Source organism: Prionailurus viverrinus, chromosome D1 (genome assembly GCF_022837055.1).
Source record: "Prionailurus viverrinus isolate Anna chromosome D1, UM_Priviv_1.0, whole genome shotgun sequence".
NCBI lineage: Eukaryota > Metazoa > Chordata > Mammalia > Carnivora > Felidae > Prionailurus > Prionailurus viverrinus.
Window position 1 is genome coordinate 68915622 of NC_062570.1, and position 17631 is coordinate 68933252.

Genomic DNA, 17631 nt, shown 5'->3' on the forward strand with positions numbered 1-17631 from the left:
CCACAGCTGCACACCTGCAGGCCATTTCACCTGGGGGCACCCTGAAATGGCTCTTGAATCATCTTGCAGTCCCAGGCAGTGAGGGCCACGAGAATAGGGAATGTTTACTGAAGGCCTGGGTCACTTCATTTCCTCAGCCTCCTAGCCCCTCCCCAAATCACAAGAATTCTGCTTCCACCGGTGGGTCCATTTGGGTAGGTGCCATCCAGTGCTTCCAGCTGACTTTAAGGAGTGCCCCGAGCACAAGGGGCTCTGCCCTGCTTTTAAGAAGTTCTCGGTCTGGGCTGTGAGCAGCGAGTCTGGGGGCCCCTTCCCCAGCAGGTTAGAGGGTGCTGGAGAAGGCGTGGGAGAGAGAGGACTGCTAACCAGAAGCATGGTTTCTGGGATGGACCTGACAATCTCAATGTGTCTTTAGTTTTCCTAGGTGTTAGTTCTCGGGCCTCTGAGGGCCGGCCTTGAGTTGGGATCGTATCTGTGGGCCTGGCCTAGAGGAGGCATTCAGTTCTATCTAGCTTGCTGAATGAAAGAGAAAATGAGTGAACAAACATATGAACCAAGGAACAAGCCTCCTGCCCCTAGAGGGCGCTCTGAGACCTCAGGAGATTTGAGCATTGCCTAAACACCAAATTCTGGGAAGCTGCACCCTGGAATCCCAGTCTTTGTAAAAATCCTCACGGCCATCTTTTTCGTCCTCTTCATTTTGCCCAAGAGGAAACCCCAGTGGGCAACACTGGTCCTGTAGTAGTGAGCAGAACCTGGGGCACCATCTCCTCGGTCCACTCACTGCCCTGTCAAGGCTGGTTCTGGCCCCAGCCCCAGGTGGGAGGACAGAGGGAGCTGTCACCCTCCCCCAGCTGACCATAGTCACCAGAATGGCCTCTAGAATCGAAGGGAAAGGTCACCGCCGGAGGGCCCAGCGAAGAGACAGCTGAGCCAGAGGAGGCTTGAGGGGCTGTAATCTGGGCCCTGATCTGCTTATCAACCCCTTTGCATGATGGGACCAGAAGGGCCAGCAGCACCCAGGACTGAGGCCCTGGCAGAGGGCACAGCAGCCTGGCTGGACCATGCCAAGCCTTCAAGGAAAACAAGAAAGAACCCGCAGAGAAGGATCTGAGGTGGTGAGTTAGGAATCCCTGGGCTTACAAATTAGAGAACTCTTGGCCATAGTTGGGGTCCATAGCCCCCTCTGGAACAGGTCAGCAGTTCAGCAGTGTCTTTATTGGGCACAACTCATGTACGTGGGCAGAAGAGAAGGATTAGAGTTAATATTTAGCTCGTGTGCAGCATTTACTTGGCATCCTACACCGGGCACCACTTTTTACCCCATTTTATCCCCTCAGCCTCCCCATGAAGCAACGCTAGACTTCCCGACTTTCATGTGAGGAAAGTGAGAGTCTAAGTAACTTGCTCAGTGTCAGGCAGCTGGTGTGGGTGTGAAGGAGGCGGGCTTCCAGGCTCCCCCTTTGCCATCCTCTGAGGGAACCCCAAAACCTCAGCCACCTCAGGCAGGTGAGATTTCCTGTCACCTCTCAGCTTACCTCTGGTCTTCCCCTCCCAGGTGGCAGCTTCACAGGCAGGCATCCCTTCAAGCCCTGCCCAAGTTGTCCTGAAGTGGGTGCGTGAGGAACATGAGTGCAAAGAGGCCTCACTGGCAGGGGTGGGGGCAGGGGTTAAAGAAAGGAGAGAGGGAGCAGCCTCCGGGTCACGACCTTGCGAACCCCAAGGCTTTCCTGTCAAGTTTGGTTCCCTAGGTGTACCTGGCACTGTGTCAGAAGGTTCCAGAGAGCTCCTCAGGGGAACAAAGAGTCAGTCTGTTGAGCTGAGGGGACTTTGAGACAAGCTCAGGAGTTTGATTTGGGAGGTAACTGAGGGAAGAGAATGAGGGGGCAAGGGAGAGGAGGAGAAGGAATTTGGCAGGAATTTGGCAAGCCGAGGACAGGAAGCAAGGCAACAACTGACTCACAGCGTTTGCCTTTTTAGGCTCGAAACATCTCATTGTGGGCCGCAACGGGGGCTGAGGGTTTGGGTGACAAGCTGGCCAGCCGCCTCCCCCGCATCGGCTCCTGGCAGCCCGGGGCCTTCTCCCAGCAGCTCCTTCCTGCCGCCCTCGGATCTGTTCCCCTGAGTTCTCCTCTCTCTCAGAAGCATTCTGGAGGGCTTCGCTTTGGAAGCCTGCTGAACTTGTGTGTGTAGTGACTGTCGTGTCAGAGCCCAGGACTGGGATACGCACTCTGACACACATTTGTGTACAAGGAAAGCAGGACAGAATCCTGCCCCCCACCCCCCGCCCCGTGTGGTTCCCCCATGCGGATGAGTCTGGAAAGAACTCTTCTGGGGGTGGGGCTTGGGTTTGGCCTGGCCTGGCCTGTGTGGGCTCCACAGCAGGAGTGTCTCACCCAATGCTATGGGGAAACTGAGGCCAGGGGGTTGTATTGAGTTAGGAAGTGAGCTAACATCTGAAGGCTGGACACCTCGGAGGGAAATAGGAAGGGGTCAGCTGAGCAGCCAGAAGCAGGGAATCTGACAGGAGTGGTTGAGAGACGTTGGTCCTGGGAGGTCTCTGGGGGATAGACTCTATGTGCTGGAAGGGTTCACAGGAGAGCTGGCTGGGCTGAAGGGTCAGACACAGAGTGGACAAATGTGAAAAGGAGCATGGCATTTTCTGAATCCCTCTCAGGACATATTATTGGAATGGTCCCATGTGGAAGCAAAGCCCTCGAGATTTTAGATTTAAGGTTACCAGAGGGCATATTTGTGCACACGTACACACGTGTGTGCACTCCGGAGAGGGAGAGATGGATCTTATAGGCTACGACTGTCACAATTCTGCCGTTACCAGACTCATTGACTCATTGATCTCCAGGGTCCTGGTCACACTCCTTTCTCATGTTGGTCTGAGCACATACACTGCATCTCGTTTGTTCCCTGACCAACAGGAACTTGGCATGAACCCCACTCCATATGCTTCAAATGATTTGATACTCATTATAACCTCCCTCCCTAGTGTTCTCTCAAAATCTCAAGCTAACCATCCTGAGAGCCCCTTGGTGCCCATGTGAGAAGGAAGAGCCTGATTCATTAGCAGTGACTACCTACCCTGTCTGTGCCCACAGCTAATGGCCAGGCATCTTGTGGGAAGAGGCCTCAGATGGTTTATTGGCCAAGTGAGTTAACGCAGTCCAGATGCCAACCACAATGGCTTTGGGGGAAACTTCAGAGGTAGCCGTCCATTTCCAAGAAACGCCCTGGAGATATCTCAGGAACGTTCTCATGGGAGTGAGAAGTGCAATGGTTCTTAGACTTTTCGTCCTAGGACCTCCTCTCCCCCACAGGCTGTCATTCCTGCACCCATTCCTCCAAGGTCAAACTCTGGGCACTGGAGTCTCGGAATCAGTCTCCAGCACCTTCCACCCTCTGGCTGTGTTTATCGAGTTGGAGCTTCTCTTCAAACCTCCACCTTTTCATGATAAAATAACGTAAAAAACAGCTCTGTAATGGAGAGTATGTTCTTTCCTTGGCAGGTTCGACACCAGTGAACAACAGAAGAACCATGTCACCTTCAGAGGAAGCTGCCCCTCTTTCTTCTTCCTCATTGTTTTCTCCTTCATCTTCTCCTCCATCTTTGTCTTCAGGCGGTGTCCCAGGGAATGTCCTGGATGGCTTCTCCCCACCTCAGGTAAATGCCCCTTGGGGCCCTGCCCCGGTGTTAGGAAGGTGAGCTGCCTGTGCCCCTCCTACCCCCGCCCTTAACTCTGGATTCTGAGCAGTCTGAGGTCCCCCAAGTGCAAAGCCAGGGCCAAGAAATGCCCACCCAGGCCTTTTTCACTTGTGCCCTTCATGAAAGCTCATCCATCCTGCTCCTTCTCAGCCAGCCCCAGGGCACAGCCACTCACTCAGCAGACTCTGTGGGGCATGGACTCTGGGCAGGACTGTGGCATGCAGAGATGCTAGGACATCTGCTCTGCCCTTGAGGGCCTGGCAGAGAACGTTGAGGAGTTCACAGCTGACGGATGGCAGACACAGAACTGAGGCTGCCTTTGACAGCAGCTGAGCCTCTTGGAGGTCCATCCCTCTTGAACAGAAAAGGACATCACTGAGATACTCAAGTTTGAACTGTATCCTTCAGTATGAGTTTATCAAGCCTCTGTTACCTGCCAGACCCTAGTCTGGGCTCTGGGAAGTAGAGTGCACAAGACAAATCAAGGTACGTGCTCTTGTCAAGCCCCTGTCCCATGACCTGCCCTTAAGCACCAGAGCTTTTAGCAGGGCACAGCCACTTCTAGAATGTCCCTGTGTTCTTCCCTTGCCAAGGGGCCAAGTCCCTGCTCGCTACAAATGGCTACTTTCTCAGTGGTGCAAGGCATGAGTCAGTTCTAGAAGGGTCAGTGGAAAGTCCCAACGGCCATCTTTCTGCCACCACAGCTCCAGCCCAGAAGGGTAACTGTCTCTCCTTCGCTTAATAGTCTCCAAGGAAGAAGCCTTGGCCTCTCGGTTGTTGGAGGAACACACCTATCTATGGGTGGAATGTTCCCTTAGTAGGAACCGTGGCTAAGTTCACCTTGGGGCATCTGGTCTGGCCACACATAGAGACCAGGCCAGCTCTACCTGGCTGGCTGGCTGGCCCAGGAGCTGGTCAGTGCAGTCACCTTCCATTCTGGCTTCCGACCCACCTAATCCAGCACCCAGCAAAGCCTTTGATCACTGCTGATACAGGGCTCTGGGCAGATCCCAGCAGGTCCCAAGGCAGCCACTTAGAATGAAGAGTGGCCCTTTGAAATCATCCTAGACAGAATTCTTTTTTACTTTGGGGTTTGGAGATCTGAAGCGAGGCAGGGAGGGAAACATGGGCTGAGAAATGCCTCCCCATATAAATAAATGCTGGGAATCCCTAAATACCCATTGATTTTGCCCATCTCCTCTAGGTGATAGATTACAACCCGCCCTCGCAGGTCTCAAGAGGTCACTTCAGCCCTTCTACCCCAATCTTTCTGAGGCGCACCAGAGCCCAGGCAGCACCCAAGGACATGCACCTGTATCTGCCTCATGACCAAGTGCTGGAGCGGGCGGAGTACTGCATGGTGAGGCCCCAGACACCCAGCCCTGCAGAGACGGCTTCTGATGGGTGTCAGGAAACAGAGTCCCTTCTTGGGGATGCCAGAAGCATCCACGGAGGCCCACACCCCGCTGGAGGGAAGGACAGGTGCTTGCCAGACCAAGAGCTATCCCCCGGGGCTGGAGAGGACCCAGGAGAAAGGAAAACAGAATCCGGAAGGAGAGAGGAGGGTGGGTCACAGCTGACAGAGGGGAAGAGGCTGGGCTTGAAGAAGTTAGTCCTCACCCCGGAGCAGAAGACAAAGCTGCTGGACTGGAATGACTCCCTCCCTGAGAGTGTGAGCCTGGAAGCTGGAGCACAACCTGCCCAGAAAAGTGCTGACAGTGGTCGACGAGGCCATGTGCTGAAACCAGTCAGCCCCTTGCTGCTCCCCTGGACAGCGCGAGAGACCCCACCAGCCCAGGGAAAGGCTCAGGAGAAGACGGGGACCCCAGCTGAACGGGCTCCAGGGGAGCCAAGCGTCCCTCCACCCAAGTCCCCACTTCGGCTCATAGCAAATGCCATCCGAAGGTCCCTGGAGCCCCTCCTCCCCAATTCCACCAAGCCAGAATCAAAGCCCTTGCCCCCCACCCAGCCACACTCCTGCACTCGCTCGTTCAGCCTTCGAAAAACCAGCTCCGGTAAAGACTACAGCCAGCAGTCCCCAGGGAGAGACATGGCACGCAGGACCTCAGCCTTCTTCTCCTGGGGCTCCCCACCCGCCAGGGCTGCCCAGCCTCCGCACCCTCGCCTTCCTGACCCTGCCCTCCGTACCCACAGTTTGCCCAACCGGCCATCCAAGGTGTTTCCTGCATTAGTGTCCCCATCCTGCCACAAGATGGAAGATGTCCCCACACTCCTTGAGAAAGTGAGTTTGCAGGAGACCTTCCCAGATGCTTCCAGGGTTCCAAAGAGGAAGATCTCACTCTTCTCCTCACTCAGACTCAAAGACAAATCTTTTGAGAGTTTCTTCCAAGAATCCAAACAAAGAAAGGACCTCCAGGACCTGTTTAGCATCCACAGGGGCAAAGGGGAGCCCGTGGACAGTGCCCAGCCCCTGGAGAAGCTGGCACAGCCTTTCACTAGCACCTGCCTGGAGCAGAGGGTCCATCCTTCTCCAGACAAAGATGCAAGTAAGTGGCTCTTTCCTAACAAAAGTCTGCAGTTCGTGCTGGGCAGTTAACCATTCTTACTGGACTAACAACGGGCATCTTTCCCTTTCTTTTGCTTCCCAAATTAAATTCTGACAAAAGTAGGAAAATTTGAATTTGAAAAACGTGAAAAATTGGGGGAAAAAATTGAATTTGAAATTACATTACAGAAAGTTTTGAAAGAGACAAAGAATCGACCATAATCTCACCACTTTCTCACTCATTATCCATGTATGGCAACTTTTACTAAGTTTGACCCCCAAAATTGTATTTTTCTTTTTTTTTTAAGTTTATTTATTCATTTTGAGAGAGAGAGAGAGATTGAGAGAGAGAGAATGTACGCATGAGCAGGGGAGAGGGGCAGAGGGAGAGAATCGTAAACAGGCTCCATGCTCAGCACAGCCCAATGCGGGGCCCAATCCCATGAACTGTGAGATCATGACCCGAGCCTAAATCAAGAGTCAGATGCCCAGGTGCCACCCAGGTGCCCCCAAATTGTATTTTTTTAATCAACAATATAGCATAACTATTATGACAGTCACACATAGTCTACATAAATGCGATTTAATGGCAGTAGAATGTTATTAACATTAGTGGATATGTTACTTCATTAAATAAATTATTTTTATCTAGAAAATAATAAAACTATTTTTTAAAATTTTTTCAATTTTTAGATGTTTATTTATTTTTGAGAGGGAGGGAGAGACAGAGTGTGAGCAGGGGAAGGGCAGAGAGAGGGAAACACAGAATCTGAAGCAGGCTCCGGGCTCTGAGCTGTCAGCACAGAGCCCGACGCGGGGCTCAAACTCATGAACCATGCGATCGTGACCTGAGCCGAAGTCAGACCCTTAACCAACTGAGCCCTATAGGTGTCCCCAAACTGTTTATTGTTTAAATTATGCCTATGAATATATTTATATTTTATATATGTGGTATTGAACGAACATTTTTTATGCATATAGGTTTTTCTTTCCTTTGAATTATTTTTTTAGGATAGGTTCCAAGAAATGAGATTACTGGATTAAAGATGCAAATTTTTTTTTCTTAACTTACACTAACATTGTTTCTTAACGATATGGATAAAGGATGCATGGGGCCTCTCTGTGTTATTTCTTACAACTGCATGTTGTCAGTTTCAATTAAACCGAGAGAAAGGTAACAGTTTATATTCCACCACTAATGTATGAAGTACCTTTTCCACCATACCGTCATCTGTATTGAGTCTCATATTTTAAAAATATTGCTGTTTTACTAGTCAAAAAATGGTGCCTCTTTTAAACTTAGGTTTTTTTATTACTATTTAAAAACAGTTATATATGTGGTTAACAATGGAAACCTAGGCTTTTTATATTTAAATCTGATTATAATTTTTAAATGATTGAATTAATAAATTGGAAGAATCCGACAATGTGAAAATATATTTTCTAGAAAGTAACATATATTCTCTGTCCCCCTCCTCCTTGCCAAAGTTTTAGTATGTATCTTTAGAGACAGTTTAAACACATGATTTTTTTTTTTAATTGTTGATATTTGGTTGATGGCTTTAAATAAACTGTGATTCTCCTGTCCCTATTCTTGAGCAACTTTGTTTTTATTTATTTATTTTTAACTTTTTTCTTTTTTTAACTTTTATTTTGGAACTTTAGTTTTCAAGCAAAAAATTAATTTCCTTCTTTGGTGCCTTAATCAGAAAGCTGTACAGATTAACAAGAGACTTTATTTTCAGCCAAGCTCAGGATAGGCACAAACAGGCTGGAGTTTAATTACACCCTTTACATCACATCGTAAACTTTAATGTGTTGTGCACTTTTTGATAGATAGTACATTCATGTAGTTTAAAATAAAAGGGTATACAATGCACAAAATAAATAGTCCTATCTCCCTTCCCTGTCCCTGAGCCATCCAGGTCCTATCCTTGATGACAGATGTTATCATCAACCTCTTAGGCATTCTTGCAGACAGAATTCATGCATATAAGAGTAATTTTATAAATGACAATATTTGTTTCTTTTTTTACATTAAGGTAGTATGCTAGTGTATCGTACACACTTTGTGTTATGCTTTTAATTTTATTTTAGAGATCATTGCATGTGGGCACATAAAGACCTTTCTCCTTTGTTTTATGGCTGCACAGGATCTCTGCACAGGTGTAGATGTGGATTTAGGTAGCCAGGCCCCCAGGATGGAAAGTCAATTACAGATCTTTTGCTACTGCAAACAGTGCTGTTGTAATTAACTGAGAACTTAGGCCATTTGGCATATGTGGAGTAGTAGAGGTAGAAATACTGGAACGACGGATATGTGAATCAGGGATTTTAATCGAGATTGCCAAATCCGCCATCAAAATGGTGCCGGTTCAGCAAAATATGAACGTGGTGTTTCGACACTTGCACTAACCAATGGGCTATCCAATTTTTTTTTAATCTTTACCAATGTGATAGGTGACTGAGTACCTTTTCAATTTAAAAAGTCATTTGTATTTCCTTTTCTATGACCTATTATCTCTTCTATCCAGTTTTCTGTTGTACTGTTGGTATTTTTCTTAATGATGTGAAGGGACTCTATTAAAAGGGAAATTTAGCCCTTTTGTGTGACAGGAATTACAAATATTTTTTTTCCAGCCTCTTGTTTGTTTATGGTGGATTTTGTCACATAAAAGTTTTATTTTTATATCGTTGTTATAAGCAGTTTTTCATTTTATGGCTCCTAGCCTTTATATAATAGTTCAGAAAGCACTTCTTCCAAGTTTTAGAAAAGAATTTTCTTACAGTATCTTTTAGGTTTTCTTGTTTGTTTTTAATTTTTTACATTTAAATATTTATATCAAGAAAAAATCCTAATATAAAATGTGAGGTATGGATCCAGCCCTGTTTTGGTTTTGTTTTGTCTTAAGCTGTCTCCCTGTTTATTCTAAAATAATTTAGTGACTAATCCATCTTTTCTCTTATGTGAAATGATGTATTTGTCATGTATCAAATTCCTGTACTTGGATGGATTTCCCTATGTGTCAGTACCACACTGTTTTAATTATTTTGCTTTATATATTTATACCCTTTTAAATTTATGTATGTACTGTCAGATAGGAACAGTATTCCATGATTGATCCTCTCTTTCAAAATTTCCTGGCTCTTCTTCCTTGTTTGATATTCTATCTGAACTTAGCCTCAGCTTGTTTATGTACAAAAAAAGATCCTATGAGTATTTTCATGGCATTAAGTTTACAAACTAAGTTGGCAAGAATTCACAACCTTATGATATAAATTGCCTTTCCATTTGCTCTCTGTTTTATGACACCGCCCCCAGAATATTTTAAACCTTACATCATACAGGTCTTGCATATTTATTAAGTTTATTATAATGTATTCGTTTTTATTATTGCTAGTGTAAATAAGATCTTTTGATATATCTTTCTACTATTGTTTGTATATCTGAAATGTATTGACTTCCTTATAAATACTTTTTGCCCATCCATTGTGCTGCCTTCTACTTGCTTGTGAAAGCTTTCCAGTGGCTTCTCCTGGGTCCTCCCTGAATATGCAATCCCAACATCTGTAAATAATGATAATTTTACCTCTTGTTTACAAGACATATACCTCTAATTTATTTTGTCCTTAGTTTCTTTGGTTTCTAGAATCTCCAGAATAGTATTAACTAAAAGTGGTGATAATGGTTTCCTTATGACATTCCTAACCTTAATGAGAATGCACCTCATTAAGGAGAATGTTTTCCCATCTAAGCATGATGCTTGCTTCTGGGTTGACTGGGATATATTTAAACACTTCAAGGAAATTGCCATCTAACCCTACTTTACTGAAAGTATCTTAAATCGTGCATGGTTGTTGAATTTTATCAAATGATGCTCGGCACCCTTCAAGATAATGGTATGATTTTATTTTCTCCATAGTTTGATTAATACTATGAATTATGTAATAGATTCACTGATATTGAACCATCCTTATATTGCTAAAATGAATACCACTTGGTCATGACATCTTATTATTTTAATATAACTGTTCTGTTTGTTAGTATTTTATTTAAGATTTTTGCATTAAATTCATTCAGAAGATTGGTCTTTACTTCATTTATTTCACATTTAGATGACTTTTGTATATGCTGATTACAATAAGTGGGGGCCAATGTGTTTTCCTGATTTATTTATCACGGAGAGCTCTTTCATTTACATTCACTGAGAAATGGTATGACTTCCTTGGCTTGGAACAGAATGAGAAGGTAGAGAATGGAATTAGGTTAAGGCTGACCAGCCTTAGAAATAGTGCCTGGGCCCATCTCATGGGAGAGTTTGTCTTTCTCTCAGGTGCTCTCAGGTCAATATCCTAAGAATGCAAAGATTTTCCCTACCCTATGAGATTAGGCTCAGATTAGTTTCCTTTTACTACTTTTTGAATTTATTTATTTCTTAATAAAGGAATTTATTATTCCTTTCATTTCCCTGTCCAGCCCACCAATCACACACATACACACTGACATTGCTCTCTCCACAGTTAACCTGTGGGTACGCTCCCATGCAATGGAGAAAAAGAACCATATCATTACTGAAAATGAGAAACTTTCAAAACGTATTCAAATGGACATACCTCAAACTTACGATCACTTGAATAAATCGGCTGAAATTTAATTTTTCTCTTTTCCACAAAACTTTCTGGGTTCATTGATAGTATACATAAACTTCTCAGGGTCTTTGAATGACTTAGGGGCATAAACTGATTTCAAGCACTTCCCGGTGCCGATTTTATACAAACAATTTTGAATGCGAGGTATCATTCTCGTATATAATTAAAGCACCCCGAGAACCTCCTTTTTCTTTTTGCATTAAATCTTTATTGTAGGATAAAATATACACATTAAAGTACACAACTAATGAATTTTTGCAAAGTGCACATTTGCTTAAATACGCCTGAGATTAAGATCTAGAAAATCACCAGCACTCAGAAGCCTCAGTCATGCTTCTTCCCACATACATGTGACACCCAACAAAAGTGCTTACCATCTGACTTCCATCATCTCGGATTGTTTCTGCAGTTTTTTGACTTTATAAACGTTGAATCATTCAGTATTGTGGTAGGCAGGATTCTCAGAGGGCCCATGCTTTCTGCCCTGCAGATCTCATCTTCCTGAGTATGGTGGGAACGTGAACATGATGGATCTCACTCCTGTGATTAGGTTACCAGAGTTTGTGAATGTAATTAAGTTCTAAACCAATTGACTTTGGGTTAATCAAAAGGGAGATTATCCTGGGTAGCCCTAACCTAATTGGAGGAGCCCTTAATAAGGAGGGGGCCCTTCCTGAAACTCACTGGGTGAGAAAGATAGGATCCTGCTGGCCTGGAAAAAGTCAACTGTCATACTATGGGAGGCCCTACGGACAGCGGGTCTCTGAGAGTGAAGATGGGCCTCCAGCAGACAGCCATCGAGAAAACGGGCCCCATCTCCTATGACCACCAGGAACTGGTTGCTGCCAACAACCTGAATGAGCTGGGAGAGAACTCTGAGCTGCAGATGAGACCCCAGCATGGCAGACACATCAATCGCGACTTTGTGAGACACCCAACAAGAGCATCCAGTTGAGCCGTGCCTGCCTCCACTTTTGACCTATACGACTGTGACATAATAAATGGTATCACCATAGGTGCCGAATCTGAGTTCATTGCTTCCACAACAACAGAAAATACAAGTATGTATTGTGCCTGGCTTCTTCCGTTAAACATTATTGGCAGGGGCGGGGCGGGAGGGGATGTGGGCAGGGTTCAATATTGTTGTAGGCAGCAGTGGTTCATTCTTTACATTGTTACCTTTTATTCCCTTGTGTGAATATGCCACGATCGTGCATTCTGAAGCTGGGCATTTAGGTGTTCTCAGTTGCTTTTATTGTGAATAATGCTGCTTTGAGCATTCTTACACCTATCACTTGTGTTGGCTATTGTCAAAGATAAACAAAGCCAGATGCCATGAAAGGTGTTAAGGACAGATTTTAACTGATAATACACTATTGCAGCAGAAGAGAGAGTCCAACATGAAGTGAACTCACCTTTGAACTTTACAGAGGTGGCTGGGTGTTCTACAGGGTGATTGAGGGAATAGGGAGGGGCTGAGCAAAGGCTCAGTAGAGTCAAGGAAGTGAAGAATTATAAAGGTTTGGTCGGCATAAATGCTGAATAGGCTAGTTGTGTGTGTTAGCTGGCAATTATTGAAGTTAGGATTCTATCTTCCCGTAGAGACTGGGAGACAGAGGTCCTATCCTTCCTGATGATTACCTTTCAAAGGCCTGGCTTTCAGGTTCTTGAGAAAGACATTCTTGAGTGGTAGGAGATTCATATACATCTCAAGGGGACCAAGGACTGCAAGAAAGGGCAGTCAGAGACCTATCAGCAGGTGCTGACTAGAACAAACACTAAATTGCTTTGTCAGTCAGCCTTGAGTTTTCTCAGGTAGGTACTTTAAGGAGGGCTAGGGTTATCTTAGGGATGTGACCTTGAGTTGTTAGAAACTGTTAGTGTTCAAGTCTTTTCGCAGAGGAAGAAGTGGGTGGGCTAAATAATTTATGGTGAGAGTCTATAGTTTTTATAGACTATAAAAAGTTGAGGCCTAGCCAAGAAGAAGCTTGCCCAGAGTTTGTTCAAAGAGAGAAGCTTTATCAGGGAACGCCTGGGAGTGGATTTGATGCGTGGTAGGGTAGGCATGTACGTGGTTTGCGTTAGAAGATACCGTCAGACAGTTTTCCAAAGTGGTTGTACGAGTGTTTATACATTGCAGTAGGAAATGAGAGCTACCCTTGACCTACATCCTTGCCAACACTTGACAGTCTCAGTTTTGTTTTATGTTTTGCTCTCACCATGTTTATGAAAGGTACCTCATTGTTTTAATTTGCGTTTACCTGATAATGATGTTGCACTACTTTTGACATTTTCTCTCTCTCTTTTTTAAAGTTCGTTTATTTATTTTGAGAGAGAGCAAGAAAGAGCACATGAGCAGGGGAGGAGCAAAGAGAGAGGGAGAGAGAGAATCCCAGGCAGGCTCCGTGCTGAACCCGACATGGGGCTCGATCCCACAAACTGTGGGATCATGACCTGAGCAGAAATCAAGAGTCAGGCGCTTAACCAACTGAGCCACCCAGGCACCCCTTATTCAGATATTCTCTTGTATGAAATCTCTATTCAGACCTTTTTGCCCAGACCTCTTGCATAGATGTTCCTTTCCTTATTAAGTTGTAATCTGTGTAGATTCTGGATACAAGTCCTCTGTCAGATACATGTGTTATGAGTATCTTCTCTCCCTCTTAGGCTCACTTTTTCACTCTTTTTAAAAAAAATGGGGGAGGGTCAGAGAGAGAGAGGGAGACACAGAATCTGAAACAGGCTTCAGGCTCTGAGCTGTCAGCACAGAGCCGGACGCGGGGCTTGAACTCACGGACCGTGAGATCATGACCTGAGCCGAAATTGGACGCTCAACCGACTGAGCCACTCAGGCACCCCTCACTTTTTCACTCTTAAAGGTATCTATTAATAAACAGAAGTATTTATTCTAATGAAGCCAAATTTATCAATAGTTTCCTTTATTGTTGTTGGTTTCTGCATCCTGTTGATGAAATCTTTCCCTATTCTGAAGTCATAAAGATGTTCTATTTTACTTTCTAGAAGTGTGCCGTCCAATATGGCAGCCACTACTGCACACTTCAGATATGGTTATTATGAGTGAGGACTGCATTTTTTATTTTATTTCATGTTAATAAATTTAAATTTAAAAACTGAAGCAATGCAAAATATTCTTCTAGTAAACACAACGTTTTGCTTTTTGAATTACATTTTACTTTAACCATTAAAATTTTATCACCTAAACAGGAAAGTTCTTTTTTTACAGAAATTTTTTTTAATGTTTATTTATTTTTGAGAGAGAGAGAGACAGAGTGCAAGCAGGGGAGGCACAGAGAGAGAGGGAGACAGAGAATCTAAAGCAGGCTCCAGGCTCTGAGCTGTCAGCACAGAGCCCAATGTGGGGCTTGAACCCATGAACTATGAGATCATGACCTGAGCCAAAGTCGGGCCCTTAACCGACTGAGCCACACAGGCACCCCTAGCCAGGAATGTTCTGTAAGTATAAAACATGTGCCAGATTCTGAAGACTTAGTATGAATGCAATAATGTAAAATATCTCAGTAATTTCTATATTGACCACATGTTGAAATGATAATATTTTTGACATTTGGGGCTACATAAAATACATGATTAAGACTAATTGCATCTGTTTCTTTTCACATTTTTTAATGTGGCTAATGGAAAATTTTAAGCTACGTGTACGGCTCATATATTTCTTTTGGACAACAGTTATGAAAGTTTTATTCTTCTACCTTTTGCAATTTAGTCTAGTACCAAAGCAGGATAGATATTTGTGTATTCTGTGAGGTAGAGTGAAGGTTTATTGGTTGTTTTTTTTCTTCTTGTTTTTCTTGATTCAGCAGCATTTATTTTAAAAGGCCATCCTTCTCCTCCATTTCATTGCTGTGACTTCTGTCATAAATTAGGCAGGTCTGTTTTGGGCCTTCTATCCTGTTCCACTGGTTGATTTGTCCTTGCACTTCAGTCAGGAAGTGGTTTTATAATAAGTCTTCATAGCCTGGAATAGACCCTCCACTTTGTTCTTCTTCAAGACTGTCTTGGCTATTCTTGGCGTTTTGTATTTCCATGTGACTTACTGAATCAATCAATCATTTTCCACAAAAATATTTTCTGAACATTCAATTGGGATCACATTGAATCTATAGATCAATTTGGAGACAATTAACATCTTTGCATGTTGAGTCTTCAAAGCCACGGACATGACATATCCCTGAGGTGTTCTTCAGTTTCTTCCCGTGTTTTGTGATTGTAGAGATCTTGCATAATTTTCATTAGATATATTCCCTAGTATTTGATTTTTTGGTGCAGTTATAAATAATACAGTCTTTAATCGATTAATTTACAGACATTTGGTAACTTTAGAATATTGAGTCTTCTGATCTAAGTCTTCTGATACAATAGTCCTCTATTTAGCCAGAGTTCCTAAAATTCTAGATATAAATCCTTCATCAGATATGTGTTTGCAAATATTTTCTCCTAGTTGATGAATTATCTTTTTAGTATCATCACAGCATCTTCCAAAGAATGGAAGTTTTTAGTTTGATGAAGTCACCTTTTTAATTCTTTTATAATTTGAGTAATATTTAAGAAATCTCTGCTACACCTAAAGTCACTGAAAATTTCTCCTGGGTTTTCTCCCAGAAGCTTTACAGTTTTTAGCTTTCAGGCTTGGATCTACAATCCAATTCTAATTGATTTTTTATAGTGAATTGAAGTCAAGTTTTTTGGCCTGTAGATATCCAATTGTCAGCACCCCTTGTTAAAAAGACTATTCTTTCCCTCATCGAGTTATTCTGGCACCTCTACAGATAATCTGTTGACTATATATGTGTAGGTATCACTCTGTTCTCTTTAATCTGGCCGTTGATCTACATGTTTAGCCTTACACTACTAGCATGTGCTCTTGGTAACTGTGGCTTCACCTGAAAACAGGTAGTGGGAGTCCTGCAGTTTTGTTCTTAAATATTATTTTGGCCCCTCTAGGTCTTTTGTGTTTCCATATAAACTTTAGAATGAGCTTGTCAGTTTCTACCAAATAAGCCCGTTAGAATTTGGATTGATATTGTTTTTCATTTATAAATCAGTTTGGGAAGAATTGACAACTGAGTTTCTGTCTGTGACAATGGGATCTCTCTCAGTTTATCTAGGTTTTCCTTAATTTCTCCTAGAAAAGGCTATTAGTGTGCAGTGTGTAGTTCTGCATATTTTTTTGTTGAATGTGTCCCTTCAGTGTTTCATTTTTTTGTTGTTGCTATTATAAATGGAATGGCTTTCTTAATTTTTATTTTCTGTTGGTCATTGTTGATATATAGAAACACAATGGACTTTTTATATTGTCCTTGCTCAACTCACTTATTATTCGAGGAGCTTTTTAATGGGATTTTCTACATAGATAATCATGTTGTCTATAAATACAGTTTGACATCTTCCTTTCCAGTTTTTATACCTTTTATTTAAATTTCTTGCCTTGTTTTTCTGCCTGGGACTGCCTATGCAATTGTTAAGAATGTACATCATTGTCTCTCCCCACCCCCCCATAACGGAAGGATTATATTTCACTGCTGAATATATTGTTTGCTGTAGATTTTTAAGGCAGGTACTTTATATTAAAGAAAATTCCATCTTTCCTTAGCTTACTATGACTTTTTATCATGAATAATGGATAAGTGTAATCAAATGCTTTTTTACATCTATGGAGATAATTTTTTTTTTTACTTTAATGAATAATGTGCTGAATTACATTGACTGATTTTTTTAAATGTTTCTTTATTTTGAGGTGGGGGGGCATGGAGAGAGAGAGAGAATCCCAAGAAGGTTCTGCACTGTCAGCACAGAGCCTGGCTCAGTGCTAAATCTCATGAACCTGTGAGATCATGACCTGAACCAAAATCTAAAGTCAAACACTTAACTGACTAAACCACCCAGGTGTCCCATTGATTGACTTTGTTATAGAGATTTGAAAATGTCACACCATTATTGTGTTCTTGGAGTAAACTCAACTTGGTCATAATGTATTGTATATTTTTATGTATCACTGTATTGGATTTGCTAACTATTTTTAGTAGTTTTGCAGCCATGCTCATGAGAGTTATTGGTCTGAAGTTTCCCTTTCTTGCAATATCCTTGTCAGGTTTTGGATTTTATCCTAGCCTTGTAACACAAGTTGGGAAGTGTTCCATTTTTTTCTGTTCTCTGGAAGATGGTTTGTATTTTTTTTTCAACACCGGTGTTATTTTCTCTTTAAATATTTGAGCACAAATGAAGTCATCTAGCCTAGCACTTTCTCTGTAGGGTGGTTTTTAACTGTGGAGTTAGTTTCTTTAATAGATATGTAAGTATTCAGATTTTCTATTTCTTCTTATGTCAGTTCTGGTAAGTCATGTTTTTCTTTTTTTTAATTTTTATTTTTATTTATTTACTTTTTTTCAATATATGAAATTTATTGTCAAATTGGTTTCCATACAACACCCAGTGCTCATCCCAAAAGGTGCCCTCCTCAATACCCATCACCCACCCTCCCCTCCCTCCCGCCCCCCCATCAACCCTCAGTTTGTTCTCAGTTTTTAAGAGTCTCTTATGCTTTGGCTCTCTCCCACTCTAACCTCTTTTTTTTTTTCCTTCCTCTTCCCCATGGGTTTCTGTTAAGTTTCTCAGGATCCACATAAGAGTGAAAACATATGGTATCTGTCTTTCTGTGTATGGCTTATTTCACTTGGCATCACACTCTCCAGTTCCATCCACATTGCTACAAAGGGCC

General features: G+C 43.1%; 1 protein-coding gene across 4 annotated transcripts in view; it reads left to right on the top strand.

Annotated features, from left to right (window-relative positions):
* MICAL2 (microtubule associated monooxygenase, calponin and LIM domain containing 2) overlaps window positions 1-17631 on the top strand; it is a 222237-nt gene that overhangs the window by 165207 nt on the left and 39399 nt on the right. For all 4 annotated transcript variants that reach the window (XM_047823892.1, XM_047823887.1, XM_047823888.1 and 1 more), the window contains 2 exons: window positions 3522-3676; window positions 4923-6225. In XM_047823892.1, coding sequence (XP_047679848.1) covers window positions 3522-3676; window positions 4923-6225 — 1458 coding nt within the window. The remainder of the gene's footprint in view (window positions 1-3521; window positions 3677-4922; window positions 6226-17631) is intronic.